General features: G+C 41.2%; 1 protein-coding gene across 2 annotated transcripts in view; it reads left to right on the plus strand.

Annotated features, from left to right (window-relative positions):
• The window catches only part of FAM131A (family with sequence similarity 131 member A), a 62,348-nt gene that overhangs the window by 30,380 nt on the left and 16,858 nt on the right, over window positions 1–15,110 (plus strand). The window contains exons 2-4 of one of the 2 annotated variants that reach the window (XM_083177412.1): window positions 4,271–4,395; window positions 8,428–8,508; window positions 14,833–14,926. In XM_083177412.1, coding sequence (XP_083033538.1) covers window positions 4,271–4,395; window positions 8,428–8,508; window positions 14,833–14,926 — 300 coding nt within the window. The remainder of the gene's footprint in view (window positions 1–4,270; window positions 4,396–8,427; window positions 8,509–14,832; window positions 14,927–15,110) is intronic. The other variant, XM_083177413.1, reaches the window with a different exon arrangement.

A 15,110-nucleotide genomic window follows, 5' to 3' on the forward strand; every position in this document is an offset into this window, starting at 1 on the left:
TATTGTAGGTGTGAGGTTAGTTAATCAAAATGCCTTAAGAACAGGATTAATCTGTAAAATGATGTCTGAGCTTCTCAGGCAGCGAATCCACACTCTGGCCTATTTATTTATTTATTTAGAGATTTAAGTAATACATCTGGAGCATCACCTAAAGCTTCTTCATCATTTTAGGGGGATCCGGATGATATGTCAACACTTAATAGGATGACACCTTATGGTCGACATAGATAAAAGGTTGACGTGCGCAAAAGGTAGTGCTTACTGTGGTCGACAGCTGAAAGGTCGACATAAGTGTTTCTTTAGATTTGTATTTTTTGTTTGTTTCATTTTGGACTTTTCAATACTTTACCATGCACTTAGGAACGGCAAAGTGTGCTGAGCCCAGAGGTAGCATTGCTGTGCAGGTATCCGGATGGTTGTGGGGGAAATTTACTAAAGGAAATTTGTAAAAAATAGGTGTATTTCTATCCAGAAATACACTTATTTTTGACATTTACTATCCCGAAAATACGGCAATTCGTATTCGTATTGATAGCACATCAATACAACTACGAATTGCCATATTTTCGGGATAGTAAATGTCAAAAATAAGTGTATTTCTGGATAGAAATACACCTATTTTTTTACAAATTTCCTTTAGTAAATTTCCCCCACAATGTCTAGGTTGACAGTTAGTAAGTTGATAACATGTGGTCAAAAGGTCAACACATGAAAAAGTTGACATGAGTTTTTTTTTTTTTTTCGTGAAGACTTTTTAGAAAATTTGTCATTTTTTTTAAAATACTTTCTTATCCACTTGGGCTCTGGTTGGGGCCAAAGCAGGGCAAGCTTGAGGCGAGCCTTGCGATAGGACATGGTACAATAATTGGGAGTCCATGTGCTCTGGCGCACTTTTTTTCGTGTCTATATTGACACCAAAAAAAGTGAAAAACACATGTTGACCTTTTCATGTGCCAACCTTTTTCAACCTTGTGCATGTCGACCTTTTGTGGTCAATCTGATTACTGTCGGCCCCATGTTCTACACACCATTTTATAATGACTGCAGCATAGGTAGTATTCCCACTCGCTGCTGCAGATACTGTACTACTTGCTTTTGGAAAAGGAAACCAATTCAAATGATTACAATTGTGATATATGCATAGTATTTATTTTCTACAGTTCTAATAGACAGAAACACTGTGTAAGTAGGAAGCGGGACCATTTGTCTACAGAAATAAGATAGACAGCCATTAGGTAGACACCAATAGTTAGACAAGCAAAAAGGTCGACATGCCAAAAGGTCGACACTGCCATTAGGTCGACAGTCAAAAGGTCGACATGGGGTTTTTCACATGGACACAGTTTGCAGTGAACCGCAGCCCCTCGCATTGCTCGCTACGCTTCGGGGCACGGTGCCTCGCTGCGCTCGCCACACTATTTTATTCTCCTATACAATGCCCTAGTGGATGGCAGGGCATGAAATACCACCTGTCGGCACATGTCGGCTCAAAAAACAGTGAAAAACCCCATGTCGACCTTTTGACTGTCGACCTAGACACTGTCGACCTAATGGCAGTGTCAACCTTTTGGCATGTCGACCTTTTTGCTTGTCTTACTAATGGTGTCTACCTAATGGTTGTCTATCTTTTTGCTGTAGACAAATAGTCCGGATACCGTGTAAGTAAGCTTCTGACATTTCCAATTGTAAAGCGCAACGGAATATGCTGCGCTATATAAGAAACTATAAATAATAATAATATATATACCATATCTGCCAGATTAAAATGACTAGGACAATCTCTTGTGATCATCTTGAGATGGGTCGTAGAGACCTAGAAAATCGGGATCTCTTCATTGGACAGTCTCCAAGATATGTCTATTAATCAGGGCAGCTGCACATTACTTTTTAATTGATATTCATATGATTTAGTTTCTTTTTTTGCTTAGGATTATGGTATATTACTACCAAAACATACTGTACCTTCTATTAAATGGCAATTTGCATAGTACTCTGTTTTCTGCTTCCATGCCCTGTGTACAATGCCTGAAGGAAAGAAGCTGCTGGGGAGTAAGGACAGAGCAATATGAAGACTGCATTTGTATACATGTATTGTTTAAATGAACATAGCCATGATCCTCTCAATTCTGTGTGGTCTTACATTGAAATACTGGAATCCGAAACAGGATTTTCTGTCATTGGAATAGTGAGTGCCATGTTTACATTTCTTAGATGTTTGCTGGATGACTGTCCTTTCTATATTCATTATGCACAGGGCCTGCTACGAAGACAGTCAAATGCACAGAAGTGTTGATCATTTTAATGAGTGGACATTGAAGCTTGTATGTGTATAAAGGGCATGTGTTCTCACAAGTAGGGTGTATCTCTGCAGATGTTACCGGGAATCATTTTAGAGATCATTCCAGCTCTGAGTATTGATCTGTGCAAGCTTTTGTTTTATAGAGCGTATTATAGCGTCTGTGCCTGCGTTTATGAATTGTTATAGATAAATAATCATGTAGTTCATAGAAACAAGTCGGTGTTCGCAAGCCTGACCAATGTGTACTCTGTGGCCATCATTAACTCTTACCAGAGATGGTATAACGGGATGCAGTCAAAATCCAGACGGTCAAAATCCCGACATTTATAATCCCGACAGGGTCAAAATCCCGACATTTAAAATCCCGACAGGGTCAAAATCCCGACATATAGAATGTACAGGTGAAACAGCCTACATGACTTTCCGACGACAGGTGCGAGGTCGACATGGGTTTTTTTCACTGTTTTTTTGAGCCGACGTGTGCCGACAGGCGGTATTTAATGCCCTACCATCCACTACGGCGTGGTGGGAGAATAAAATAGTGTGCCGAGCGCAGCGAGGCACCGTGCCCGAAGCATTGCGTGCGACGCGAACGATGCAAGGGGCTGCCGTTCACTTCCAACTGTGTCCATGTCGACTGTGTCGACATTCGGGTAAAAAAACCAGTGGGAAAAACCCATGTCAACCTCGCACCTGATGACGGAAAGTCATGTAGACTGTTTCACCTGTACATTCTATATGTCGGGATTTTGACCCTGTCGGGATTTTAAATGTCGGGATTTTGTCCATGTTGGGATTTTGTCCTTGTCGGTATTTTGACCCATTCGGGATTTTGACCCTGTCGGGATTTTGATCGTTGGGATTTCATACCGAATCCGGTATAACATCTATACATTTTTGAGTGGTAGAGTACTTATCATGATCAAGTTTACATTCAGCTGATTGATAGGACCTCCCAGTGTTTTTTTAATTTATTTTTTCAAATTGTGCTAGCCCTCCGCCACCTGCACTGCTACACCTCCCCCTGCCTTCTTCTAGCACCCGATGTGGGTACCGGAAAAAAAGCACTTGGACACCATAAGATGTGATCGGATGCGATGGGAAATTGCATTGCGATGTCGCATCGCTTCAGGTCGCACAAGTGTATGGGTACTATAAGCTGGTGAATTGGACACGTGTTGCATCTTTATGGAGCTCTGAAACATTGTACATGACATATAAACTGTAACAATTAAGTTGGTTTTACCTCCTTTCCATTTCTTCTCTACTCTTTTAAAAATATTTTTCAAAAAGACCCTGCTCTGCTACTTCTCTAATACAAAATTAGCCATAGAGTGAATAATATTCACGACAGCATTGCATCAATAAACACATACAGTAAAACTTCTATCAGTATCCAGACCACACTGACTTATGCTGGGTACACACCAGAACGATTTGGGCTCAATTCCCCCAATTTTGACGCGTCTAACGACCGACGTTATGTAAAAAAGAGCAGAATTTTGCATGTTTTCAATGTGATTCTGATCCTATGCGCGTCCCCGCCTGTCGTTGGGTTGCTTTGGAGATTTTACCTGCTGCACTAAAGATTCGTCCTCTGCATTGTGCCACCTGCTCCGCTACACCTACACCTGCTGACAGGGCTCTTCCCACCTGCTCCGCTACACCACCACCAGTCGATTGCATTGCGAGCGATCATATGTGGTAAAAAAACTATTTGATAAATATTATGTGCAGCACATAATATCTATTGAAGCGAATCAAGTGCACATCATGTGCTCCAATCCATCGGGCAACCCTCATACAATTTCAAGGAAATAGTTTCACATTTGTCGCACGATCATGGTCGTTCTGATGTGTACCCTACATTACTGTTATCAATCTAGGCTACCAGCACACATTCATGTACTACTACCTGCTCGCTGCTTGTTATATACTCTTGTCCTCACTAATTACTGCGTGTTCCCCCAGTGGAAGCTCTGCGTGTGGAGTGGCGTGAGGGGAGGTGCACTGCTGCTTTTTATCATCAGAAAAAGCCATACTCTGTACGAAGGTTTAAAGTGCAAGTCCCAACGGAGAGCCAGGAGTTCCTAGAGGTGACACATGACCTTTCACACTATGAGCCCCTCTGACCCCAGCAATATTTTGCATGGGCAAGCATGCTCAAGTTATGTATAGGTTAATGGTATACTATATTTGAAGTTTACACATCAAGATTATGTCATTGCTCTTGCTAAAAGTTAATGGCTGTCTTACAAATTATTTTGTAAGGATCATGATCTGAAAAGTAGGATGTTGTATGCGGCATGGAAACGGCATGATTGCTGGCTAAACTGATCAGTGATATAGATATATAAATAATGTGTGTTTATATTTTAAAGGCCACAATAAATCTGGTTGCCTCCAGGGTCATATATTTGTTCCCCGTGTGTTGGACCCTAATACTATCCTTGATAAAAGTTCAAAGTTGTTGAGCCACAGCGTAAATTTTACTGTACATGTTATACCATGCACTATTTTGACCAAATGCACCTATTTTTTACCAGAAGGATGGGGATCTGCATGTCGGGCTTCCACCTTTTGTAGTAATACATCATTCTGCATTTTCCTAGCTAAGGTTTAGCAACACAAGCTTCAAATTGCATATAAATTAACAAAATGAAACACGTTTAATTTACTAAAAATAAATAAAATAATGAGTTGATAACCACTTAAAAATACATGCAAAAGAACATTCACAAAATAATACAACAGCAAGGCTTGCACCTGAGCTTACTATAGTTTACCATATGCTAATGGAAGAAACTTGGGATATTTGGTTGTTGTGTCGTCGTCCCCCTCCCCCCATAATTAAAACAAGAACAGTGCATGCCAAAGGCGTGCAGCAGTATATTGGGGTGTGGCTTCGTGTATACAGTTTCAGCAGTCCTGACTGGTAATGGCAAAATCTGGGGTTACCACACTCTTTGTCCCCATGATTTTTTTAAATATCAACTTAGAAGCTCTAGTGCTGGTTGGCACAATTTTTTATACATATAAAGCCTCTGTGCCCAGAGTTATTCTGGTGCCCTTCAGCTCTTCAGATCTCACACTCTGTTATGTTTGCCAACTTCTATGTTTAACTTCATCATATATATCATTCATATACATACAAGTGGGTCCGGCACTACCTCCTGTAAGTAGGTATATGAGCATATACTTTCCTGGATGCCCATCTCCAAATGGTTAAGCAGTCCCACAGATGCAGTAATAGAGAAAGCAAATGAGGCGTCTCTTAATACCAGTGCAGTTTACTGCTAGTCAACGGCATTTCGGGACGCAGCCCGTCTTCAGGACATAAAACCGTTTATGTGACACCTCATTTTCTATCTATCTATCTATCTATCTATCTATCTATCTATCTATCTATCTATCTATCTATCTATTTATCTATGTGTGTTTTAGGTGTTTTTGTTAATTACACATAGGCCGGTGTAAAGAGTCACCAGTGCCAATTACACTAACATGGCTTTTTTAAAATACTATGTGAAATTTTTATTGAAATTATGCAGTTACAGATGGGGGAAAAAAAAGGGGGTGATGGAGGGGCAAGAGGGGTACACACATGCAGGGCTGCCATCACAAATTTTGGGGCCCGGGACTGTGCTTCTGGCACTAGAAATGTGACACTGATCACTGATTAGTGGCCAGTATTCAAGTCCCAGCTTCTGACTGGCTGCCGGTGAGAAAGCTCTGAATTGGCTCACCGCTGCTGCACAGTCGATGTCACTGTCCGCATCTAGTTACATCATGGCTGCGATATGGTGGTGCGCACTGGCAGCCTGGAACAACTCCTACAACGCTGCCATCTGACTCAGGTATCTCCAGAGACCCCCCCCCCCCCCCCTTTGATGGTGTGGTCCTATGCCCATCACCCCCATCCACCTCTTATATACTTTATACCTATTACCCCACCCCTTATATAAATTAATACCTATTATTAAATCCCACAAAGCTTACATAGTAAATATCTACAGCATAACACCCCCCCCCCCCCAAACACACACATATACACACACTCCTTTATATACTTTATAATACATAATATACCTTTAACACACACACACACACACACACACACACACATTATATACGTCCTTGAGTCTGCATGCAGGAACCAGGGCAGGAGGCACATTACACAAAGCTGCAGACAGGTGAACCCGGGGCACCACTACTGGTTTATATACACAGTATACCATCCCCACCCTGTACTGAGAAGAGCTGCGGAGTCCGGTCTCCCTGCTGGGAGGAGGAGGTGGAGCTTCTCCCTAGCTCCCAGGGAAGAAGCAGAGGACTTGGCTGCTGCTGTCTACAGAGAGCCATTGCGGGTCATAGTGACTTTCTCAGCTTTACCTTTATAAAGTGAAGCTCATACATGTAATATATGCATGTGCGTTTGGGGTTGGTCCCTCCAATTTATTGATGGGACCACCAATCGCACTTTATCATACAAGTACCCACATTTAAAACCCCCTAACCATGGATCTAACCATGTTTTAAAAAAATATATAGTACCAACATTGGCATTCTGTTAATGCATCAACCATGTGATATAACACATGAATAACCCCCAAAACAACCATAGCTCTCGCATTTTCCCACTATAACTTCAATATACCAGCCCCCACATAACATAGAGTGCACAAACACACAAGTACCCACAAATTATTAACATCCCCTACACAACTGACCATACACAACATTTTTACTTGCACCACATATTTCTAATGCCTCCCCCCTGTCTCCACCATATAACAATATTCCTCCCCAGTTTACTGAGCTTATTCTCTTATGATTATGGTGGCGGCCAGTTGTACAGAGCGGTCCAGGAAACAACACTTCTCATTGCTGGCCAGAACCAGTCTAGGATTCAGCCTCCCAGAATGAGCAGCGATGTCATGGGCCACCATGCTTGGGACAGGGCTGGCCTGGTAACCCCTGAACTCCTGCCGCTCACTCAACTTGAATAAGGATCTTTGTATAATATTAACCAAAAACACTAACATAAAGTTGTGTGTGCTAGGGTTCTTAAAAGAGTATTGCTCAGTAGCCCTGGGTAAAAATTACGGTCATAAATAAAAATAAATGTTTTATTGCCACAACAAATAGCTCATTACCTGCAATTAGGAAACTTCATGATAAATATCCGAAATAGAGTAAAAATAAAGCTGCCTGGTATTTGCGTGTTGCATGCAAAAGCAGACTGTATTTTCCTTGCATGTAAGCAATATTGCATTTGCACTTGTTGCATGTTCCAGATGCAGATTTTCTTCCTTTAGATGTGTTTATTACTAACTTAGCTTTCTAGGAGTGCCATTATGTGCATAGCTGTATAGCGCTCCTGTGGAACACTGTATATATTGCATGTGCAAAAGGGCTATGCTGAATATAATTAGCATCTTAGACCTAAATTGTGGTACACTGCCTTGTACTTTTTGTTCGATAAAACATATGTGGCATTAGATAAAAATATACAAGCAGCCCTCTATTTAATAAATTACTTTTACATTGTAGGCCTACCACTTTTTAAAATACACATTAATTACCTTCTGTTCTCCGTTCAAGAGATAGCGTTCTCTAGGTTTGTTTTTTTCCCCCTAATATAATGATAATTCCTTAATAGTGTTTGAACAAGGCAGGTTGCCCATTAAGGCCATTTACCTTGCACATTGCTGCTTCCTTAGCTTTTGGTGTTTTACATCTAACAGGAAATCACATTACTAGTGCGTTAGTTGCAATGATTTTGACAAGAAAACCTTTCCCTGCTCCCTGACTCCTCCCATCCTTGCTTTTATATTCCCCCTTATTTATTTCTCTTTCTCTCCCCCACCTGACGTGTTCTCGTTGTATCCTGGGAGATTCTCTACATGCTGAGGTTTCCATAGAAATTCACCTTGTTGATGTTGGATCTCAATGAGTAGGTGGAAGGAGGGGGGAGAGTGGGCACCACCTGCTATAAAACTGTATGCGATAGAAAACTGCAGAGCATGTTGTGCTCCCCCTTTTTTTGCAGAGCATGAAATGCGTTTCTGCCTCCGTGGCACATAATACTAAAGAGCACTATATGCATTCCTCTCTCTCCTTGACAGAGCAACGCGTGTGTGTTGAGTTGGGAAGATCTGCAGCAGACCAGAGGAACAGCAAAAAGTTTGGGCAGTTCTGGGGTAGTGGTATGTGCACTGGGTTCCATGATCAGAATTGTTTACTTTTAAGCGCTATTCTATATATCCTCTTCATTGTATTCTGTTTTCTGCTAATTATAGTTCTGCTCTACAAGTGCGAAGCGGGCACTAAGCGACTGCATATGTATAATGTTCTGGGTGATGAAATATTATTTAACTTTGCCATCACTTTGCATCAAAGCAATAACAGATTGTGCATTGTGTGTTAATGAACAAAACAGGCATTAAGTGTAGGTTTTTAATGCAGTGCAGAGTGATGTATGTAATGCTTTATGTTCTGTTTCAAAACCTATTGCAAAATAGAAGTGCATGGTATAAACTGTAATTGCCCGTTATACCTTTTTACATGGCAACGCACCATCTGCTGTTCCAAAAATAAATAAGACCATAAAAATAGTTCTCACTTTAATGTGACATTCATCTTTTTTGGAACACATTAGTCAGACAGGCATCTGTCCCACTGTATAAGAAGCAGTGCTATTGAATACATGTTTTTGGAAGGTTACTGTGGGTATTGCATAGCTGAATAACCAAGGTAAGTGAGAGGACACCAGTGAGGATGCGTTTGAGATTGCTGGAGGTCTGACGTTCTGTATACTGAGCAGTGTATCATTGTGTCTCAGTGCGTGTACCTTCCCTGTAAGGGCTGTGCGACGTAGGCATTCTGACGAGTTCGCTAACAAAGTAATAGCTTGCAGTCAGCCTGTTAAATAAGAGATTCGTCAACTTGGTCCCCCTGTTCCTTTTACTTTTCTCTGTCTGCCAGTTCATTCCTGCTCATTTCTACTGCGTCGCTGTGCATTTATATTTATTATATTAAATACATTTTATCTAGCAGGTATTAACAATGTACTATATTATCCTACTATGCTTCATCAGGTGTCCAATCATCCACTGTCCACTAGATGAGGCATTCCCAACCACGGTCCTCAAGGCACACCAACAGTGCAGGTTTTAGTGATATCCAGGCTTCAGCACAGGTGACTTAATTAGTACCTGAGTGATTCTGACTAAACCACCTGTGCTGAAGACTGGATATCACTAAAACCTGCACTGTTGGTGTGCCTTGAGGACCGTGGTTGGGAATGCCTGCACTAGAGGCTTATGTTATGTTACCTATACTGAATACCTTTCTGCTAATGTATGTAGAAGTTAATCAGCCCTTTACAATTTTACCAGAAAGTACAGGAAATAGTAACAGAAGGGAAAAATAAACATGTATTGCTGACATGGAAGAAATATAAGTGAAAGGTCCCTGCCCCAGGGAGTGTGAGTTTAATTAGGATTTTAGAACCACAAATAGAAACTGTAGGCGACCGCTTAGCACATACATCACCTGGAACATATAAGGCAGCCATATGAGGGTGAGGAAGGCAAGAAACGCTGCAGGTAAAGGCTGTTAGCCATGATAATGCCGTATGTCTGTGGGCAGTGGGCAATGGGCAGTGGGCAGGCTAGTTCAGTGAATAGGTAGGAGTGCAGCTGGAGATTAAGGGCCAGATGTATCAAGCTTCAAAAGTGTTATAATGGAGAGTGATAAACAACCAACCAATCAGCTCCTATCACTCGCCATTTTCTCACTTTTTGAAGCTTGATACATCTGGCCCCAAGTGGGACATTTCTGATTGATGTACAGTAAAACATGCTGTAACTTATAGCAACCAATGCAAATATGGCAGTGTTTTTTTTTTTGTTTTTTTTTTGTACAGCATAGGAAACAAAATAAAACAGTTCGGAAGTTCCTATGGGTCCAGCATATTTCTCTGTGCTCTATTTTTCATAAATGAGCACAAGGGAGTGAAGAGACCTGCACAATAGACCTAGTGCTTTCAATGGAGTGTAAAATGTCATCGGAAGCCAGCTGAGCGAGTAGAATAAATGGGGTGATAGACAGGATGAGCAGAAAACATCACAGCCTATGAGAAGGAGGCGATGTTAAGTCAGTAAAAATGAAATAACAGAAGCCAGAGTGAGTGCTGTGAAAGCGAGCATTGATAAGGAGGCAGAGACAGCAGGCTGTGGCAGTGGTTTCTACTTCAGGAGAACGTTGTCTCTTTTCATTGCTCTTCTGTGTATCATGCATGTGTACCGGGCTGAGTTACTGTTATGTTAATGGTATAGACAGCAGTTTAGTCATTACTTGGTATGGTGTGATGAGAAATTCAGTATTAACTTGCTGAGACAGAATGTTGACAGCTGGACTATCTAATATGTACATTTTACTACTTGTTAACAACTTCTGTGTTTATCCAGAGCGTGTTCTATTTCCTTTACGGCTTTTTTAATACTATGAGAGAGGCAGATAAAGGGACAGATGTACTAACCCTTGAAAGGTGATAAAGTGGTGTACAGATGTGCCACCGAATGTACGAAAAGTCATAGTCATAGTCCTCGCTCCTTCACAGCATGGTTCACTTGCTGTGGTGGCTGCAGGGCTCCAGGCTGTATGGGCGATCTTGTGATGCTTGAGAGATCGTACACGGGGGCCGCACATTGGTACTGCAAGCCCCTTAAGACTGTGTGATTTTGGGTCTTGAGAATATTAAAACATGTCTTTCAGAGGGAAAAGCAAACCTGAAGTGAAGATCTGTAAATTCTGGCAGGAAAAAATAAAGGAAAGCAAAAGTATATAGTTCCTAGGTGAGGTTATTACCCAATAGAGTAAGTAGATGCCAGATGAGAGGGCGGTAGCTGATACACTCCTGTACAGTTGTCCCACATTAAAAGGAAGAATCTTAGAGTGGCAATCAGAGCAGATTCTCTAATTTGGGAATGAGGAGCCATCAAGAAGGATGGGGAATATACATGTAGCAACTGTACTTCTATAGTCATCCAGGTCCGAAGATGTGGGAAAGTGCCAGAGGCAAAAAATGACATGTTTTGGCACCCAGCACCTTGGCATAAATCGGATAAACCCAGTGTGTTTGGGTACGACCTGCATGGAAAAGAGAACTGTTGTATTGGGGCAAATTTGGGCCACTGAGCCCTTTTATACAGGGGCATTTGCACGGCCATTGCCTGACTAACCAATTGGCTAATTAGGTCACACCTCAAGCATTAGATCCTACTGTACATGCCAGTTGTATCCCATTCATTACATGCACATGGGCAGTATGACCGGCGAGTCCCTGAGCGCCCATACACGTGTATTTTTTTAATTGCATTACTAGAGGAGTTTCACGTGTATTAGCCTAGGGCACCTGGAACCTTTAATCGGTTCCTATGTATGGCAAAACCATGAGTTAGCGTAATCTACTTTTACATATTCAATTAGTGAAGGTAAACTAGAGGATTCAGTTTGTCATCAGAAATAGAAATGGATGTATCAAGCAATCCTAGCAGCATCTGATTACTCATTTATACTATGTGACCAATAAATTCTAGTTTAAAGCTAATTGGTTGCAACTTGGGCAACTTCTTTATTCCTTTCACTGCATAGTTAGGTAAACTTCAAGGTTCTTAATAGACTTTATAAATAATTCACTACTAAGTCACTACATTACAGTAATAAGAAAACACATAATGAGGCGGATGCAGAATAGGTAGGTACAGTACATGCAAATATGCCTCGTGCAGACCAGCAGTTATACACATGTAGGGCAAGTACAAGGTCTATTGGGATGTAGGCACATGTACTGCTGATGGTTCTCCATATATGTCATTTGCAAAGTATACACCCTGAGCAGCTCCGAGGACATTGCTGGATGTTGTGCAATCTATTCACGACTTCTTCTATGAAGATCAAACTTTCAGGAAAGAGTCTCGGGCATAAACTATTTTTCCAACCATAACCCAAAATACATTTTCATAATTGGTGGTAATTAATGAGAGTTCCCAACCTCCTATGCATAAAATATTTAATCACATTAGTGTTAGGAACCTTAGATGTCAAATTATTATTTTAAAACTAGGTTTTAAAGACCAGAATGAAAGTTTCAATGAGGGTAACTGTTTAACCACAGCATGGTTCTTCTAATGTGCCATATTATAATAGAAGCTCCGTGGGAGATTTTACTTGAAGCAGTTATGGCTTTTATCATTAGTACATAGCTATTAGTGTTACAGTGTAGGATCATAGCTTGCTTTCATAGAGTCATCTTTCTTGTGTTATTAAGGTTAATTTGTCATTCGCCAGTAATTGCACTAGTTTTATGGGGATTCTTTAGAAGAAGCTAAATTTATAGATGAATAAAGTGGGCCATCCTAAAGTGATATTTCTACTGTATCCACTCTGTACATAGTGCCTGATTCTGAATCGCACACAATCCGCACAAAGGGGGGTATTTTGGTTCACTCCTGACAAATTCCTTCTTAGATGGACAAAACCATGTGCACCGCAGGGGGGGGGGGGGGGGGGCAGATGCAAAATGTGGAGAGAATTAGATTTGGGTGAGTTATTTGTTTCTGTGCAGGGAACTGACTGCTTTATTTCTACGCTGCAATATACATCTCACTTTGAAGTAAAACCACACCCAAATCTAACTCTCTGAAAAAGTAACATCTACCCTACCTGCAGTGCACATGGTTTTGTCCATCTAAGAAGGAATTTGTCAGAAGGAGTGAACCAAAATAACCCCCAAAGTGCAGATGTTCACATACTTTACAGATTATTTGCAGAAAGGTTCTATAAACCTTAACTATGCATGTCGAGTGTGCTTTTGATCTTGGGACAGACTATGGCCCTCATTACAGTCTACTCCTTCCCCAGAACCAAGCCAGACTCTTCACCCAAAAGTATATAAGAAATTCCTTTTTTAGTAGATGAAGGTTCCAACAGATATATTCTAATGAGTATAATGTCTGGTAGGGAGGGTTGATTTTAATCATGTTACCTAGCCATCCAAAAACTCTGTATTCTTAATTTCACAGCTTCCTCCTGGCTAGTGCCACAATGTCATCCTTCCACATTGTTCCTACTTTACGCTGACCCCTTTAAACCATGCTACTGTGCCATCCTGGAGTAGAATTCCTTGTTGCATTTTTCCCTCCTGGCAGTGCCACTGTGTCATCCTGCAGCCTAATTTTTAGTTTCCCCACTACCCTTCTGACATGTCACTGTGCCACACTACAGCCGCATTCCTAGTTTCAACTGTGTTATCCTGCTGTATGATTAGTTTCCACTGCCCCCTTCTGACCATGTCACTGTGCCACTCTGATTCCTAGTTTTTACTGCACCCTTCTTACCGTATCACTTTGCCACCCTGCTCTGATTCCTAGTCTATACTGAACAGTTAAAACCATATAAATGAGCATTTTGATTCGAATTCATACTGCTTCCTTGTGTATACACTACAATGCCATCCTGATTCACTATTTCCACTGCTCCCTTCTGAATAAAGGATGAGTCTACCATTATTTTTGATTCGGCTACTATTACTAAATAAATTCTGTAAGGGTTATTATTCACAACTAAATTCCTTACCTAGCTGCATGAGTTTTAGGTCCATTATCTTTAGTAGAGTTTTTAAGCGTTTTATATTTCAAGATCCTCTGTCTACTGTATACAGCTTTAACATATAAAGTATTCTCTTCAGTTATTCAAGAGCAATTCAGATCCAGCATTTTCATAGTTGAAATTGTTAGGAACGTTTTTTTAGCAGGATAAATGCTGTGTTGAAAGTATCTTTGAAAATCATTAGTGTATACACATTTTATATTGCAGTATCCTGACTAAATGTTCTTACCGCCAACATCCAATGTCTCTCATCATTCCAGCCACAGCCCAAGCCATTGGTAGCTAGCCAGAAGTGACCATGGTTGCATTGTGTTGGTGGCTGGCCATGCTTGTGCTTTGCTACACACACTCTCCCTACTCCCAGTAAACCTGTTATTTCTCTGCATAATGTATTGTTCCCCACAACTCTTAAGCTGTGTGTACCTAGCGTCATGACCTCCGTTAGTAACTAGTGGGGGAGCTGGCATACACACTTGCAGACACCAGCAGCAGGGGAGTGGGGACAGGGACCATGCTGCAATATCCTCCATTATTGTGCATGTATAGAGGATGGTGAATGTCCCTGATGATGCACGGAAGCGCACATTGACAGTGACCTACAGTGTACACAGGAGACATATGAATTTTGTCATTCCGACCAGTTGGCTTCTGCAAAATCATTAAAATATCATCTAGTGTGTACCCAACTTTAGAGCATAAGCTGTTTGGGCAGGGACATCTGTATTCTGTGTTATTGTATGTCATTTGTTTCTTCTATGATCCCCTCAGTGTGCAGTTCTGCACATGTGTTGGCGCTTTATAAGTAAAGGTATAAGAGAAGTGGTCTGTACCTGACTCCTGTGCTTCTTTTGTGACAGTTACATGTTGAAGACACTGGTGAAATGTTACCCAAGTCTCGACGAGCACTCACTATCCATGAAATCACAGCCCTTGCTCGCTCCTCTCTGCACGGTGAGTATATTTCTTCATGACAAAATATAGATGTCTAAACTGGTGCATGTCAGAAGCGATATTAGGATGCACATGTATTTAACTGCATTTACATTTTTAATTTTTTTTGTAGCTGCATACGTACAAAGTCGTAGAGTAGATCTATGGTCATATTGCATGGCTGCAGGAAGTAAGGCACCGGAGC

Source organism: Crinia signifera, chromosome 3 (genome assembly GCF_055691185.1).
Source record: "Crinia signifera chromosome 3, ASM5569118v1, whole genome shotgun sequence".
NCBI lineage: Eukaryota > Metazoa > Chordata > Amphibia > Anura > Myobatrachidae > Crinia > Crinia signifera.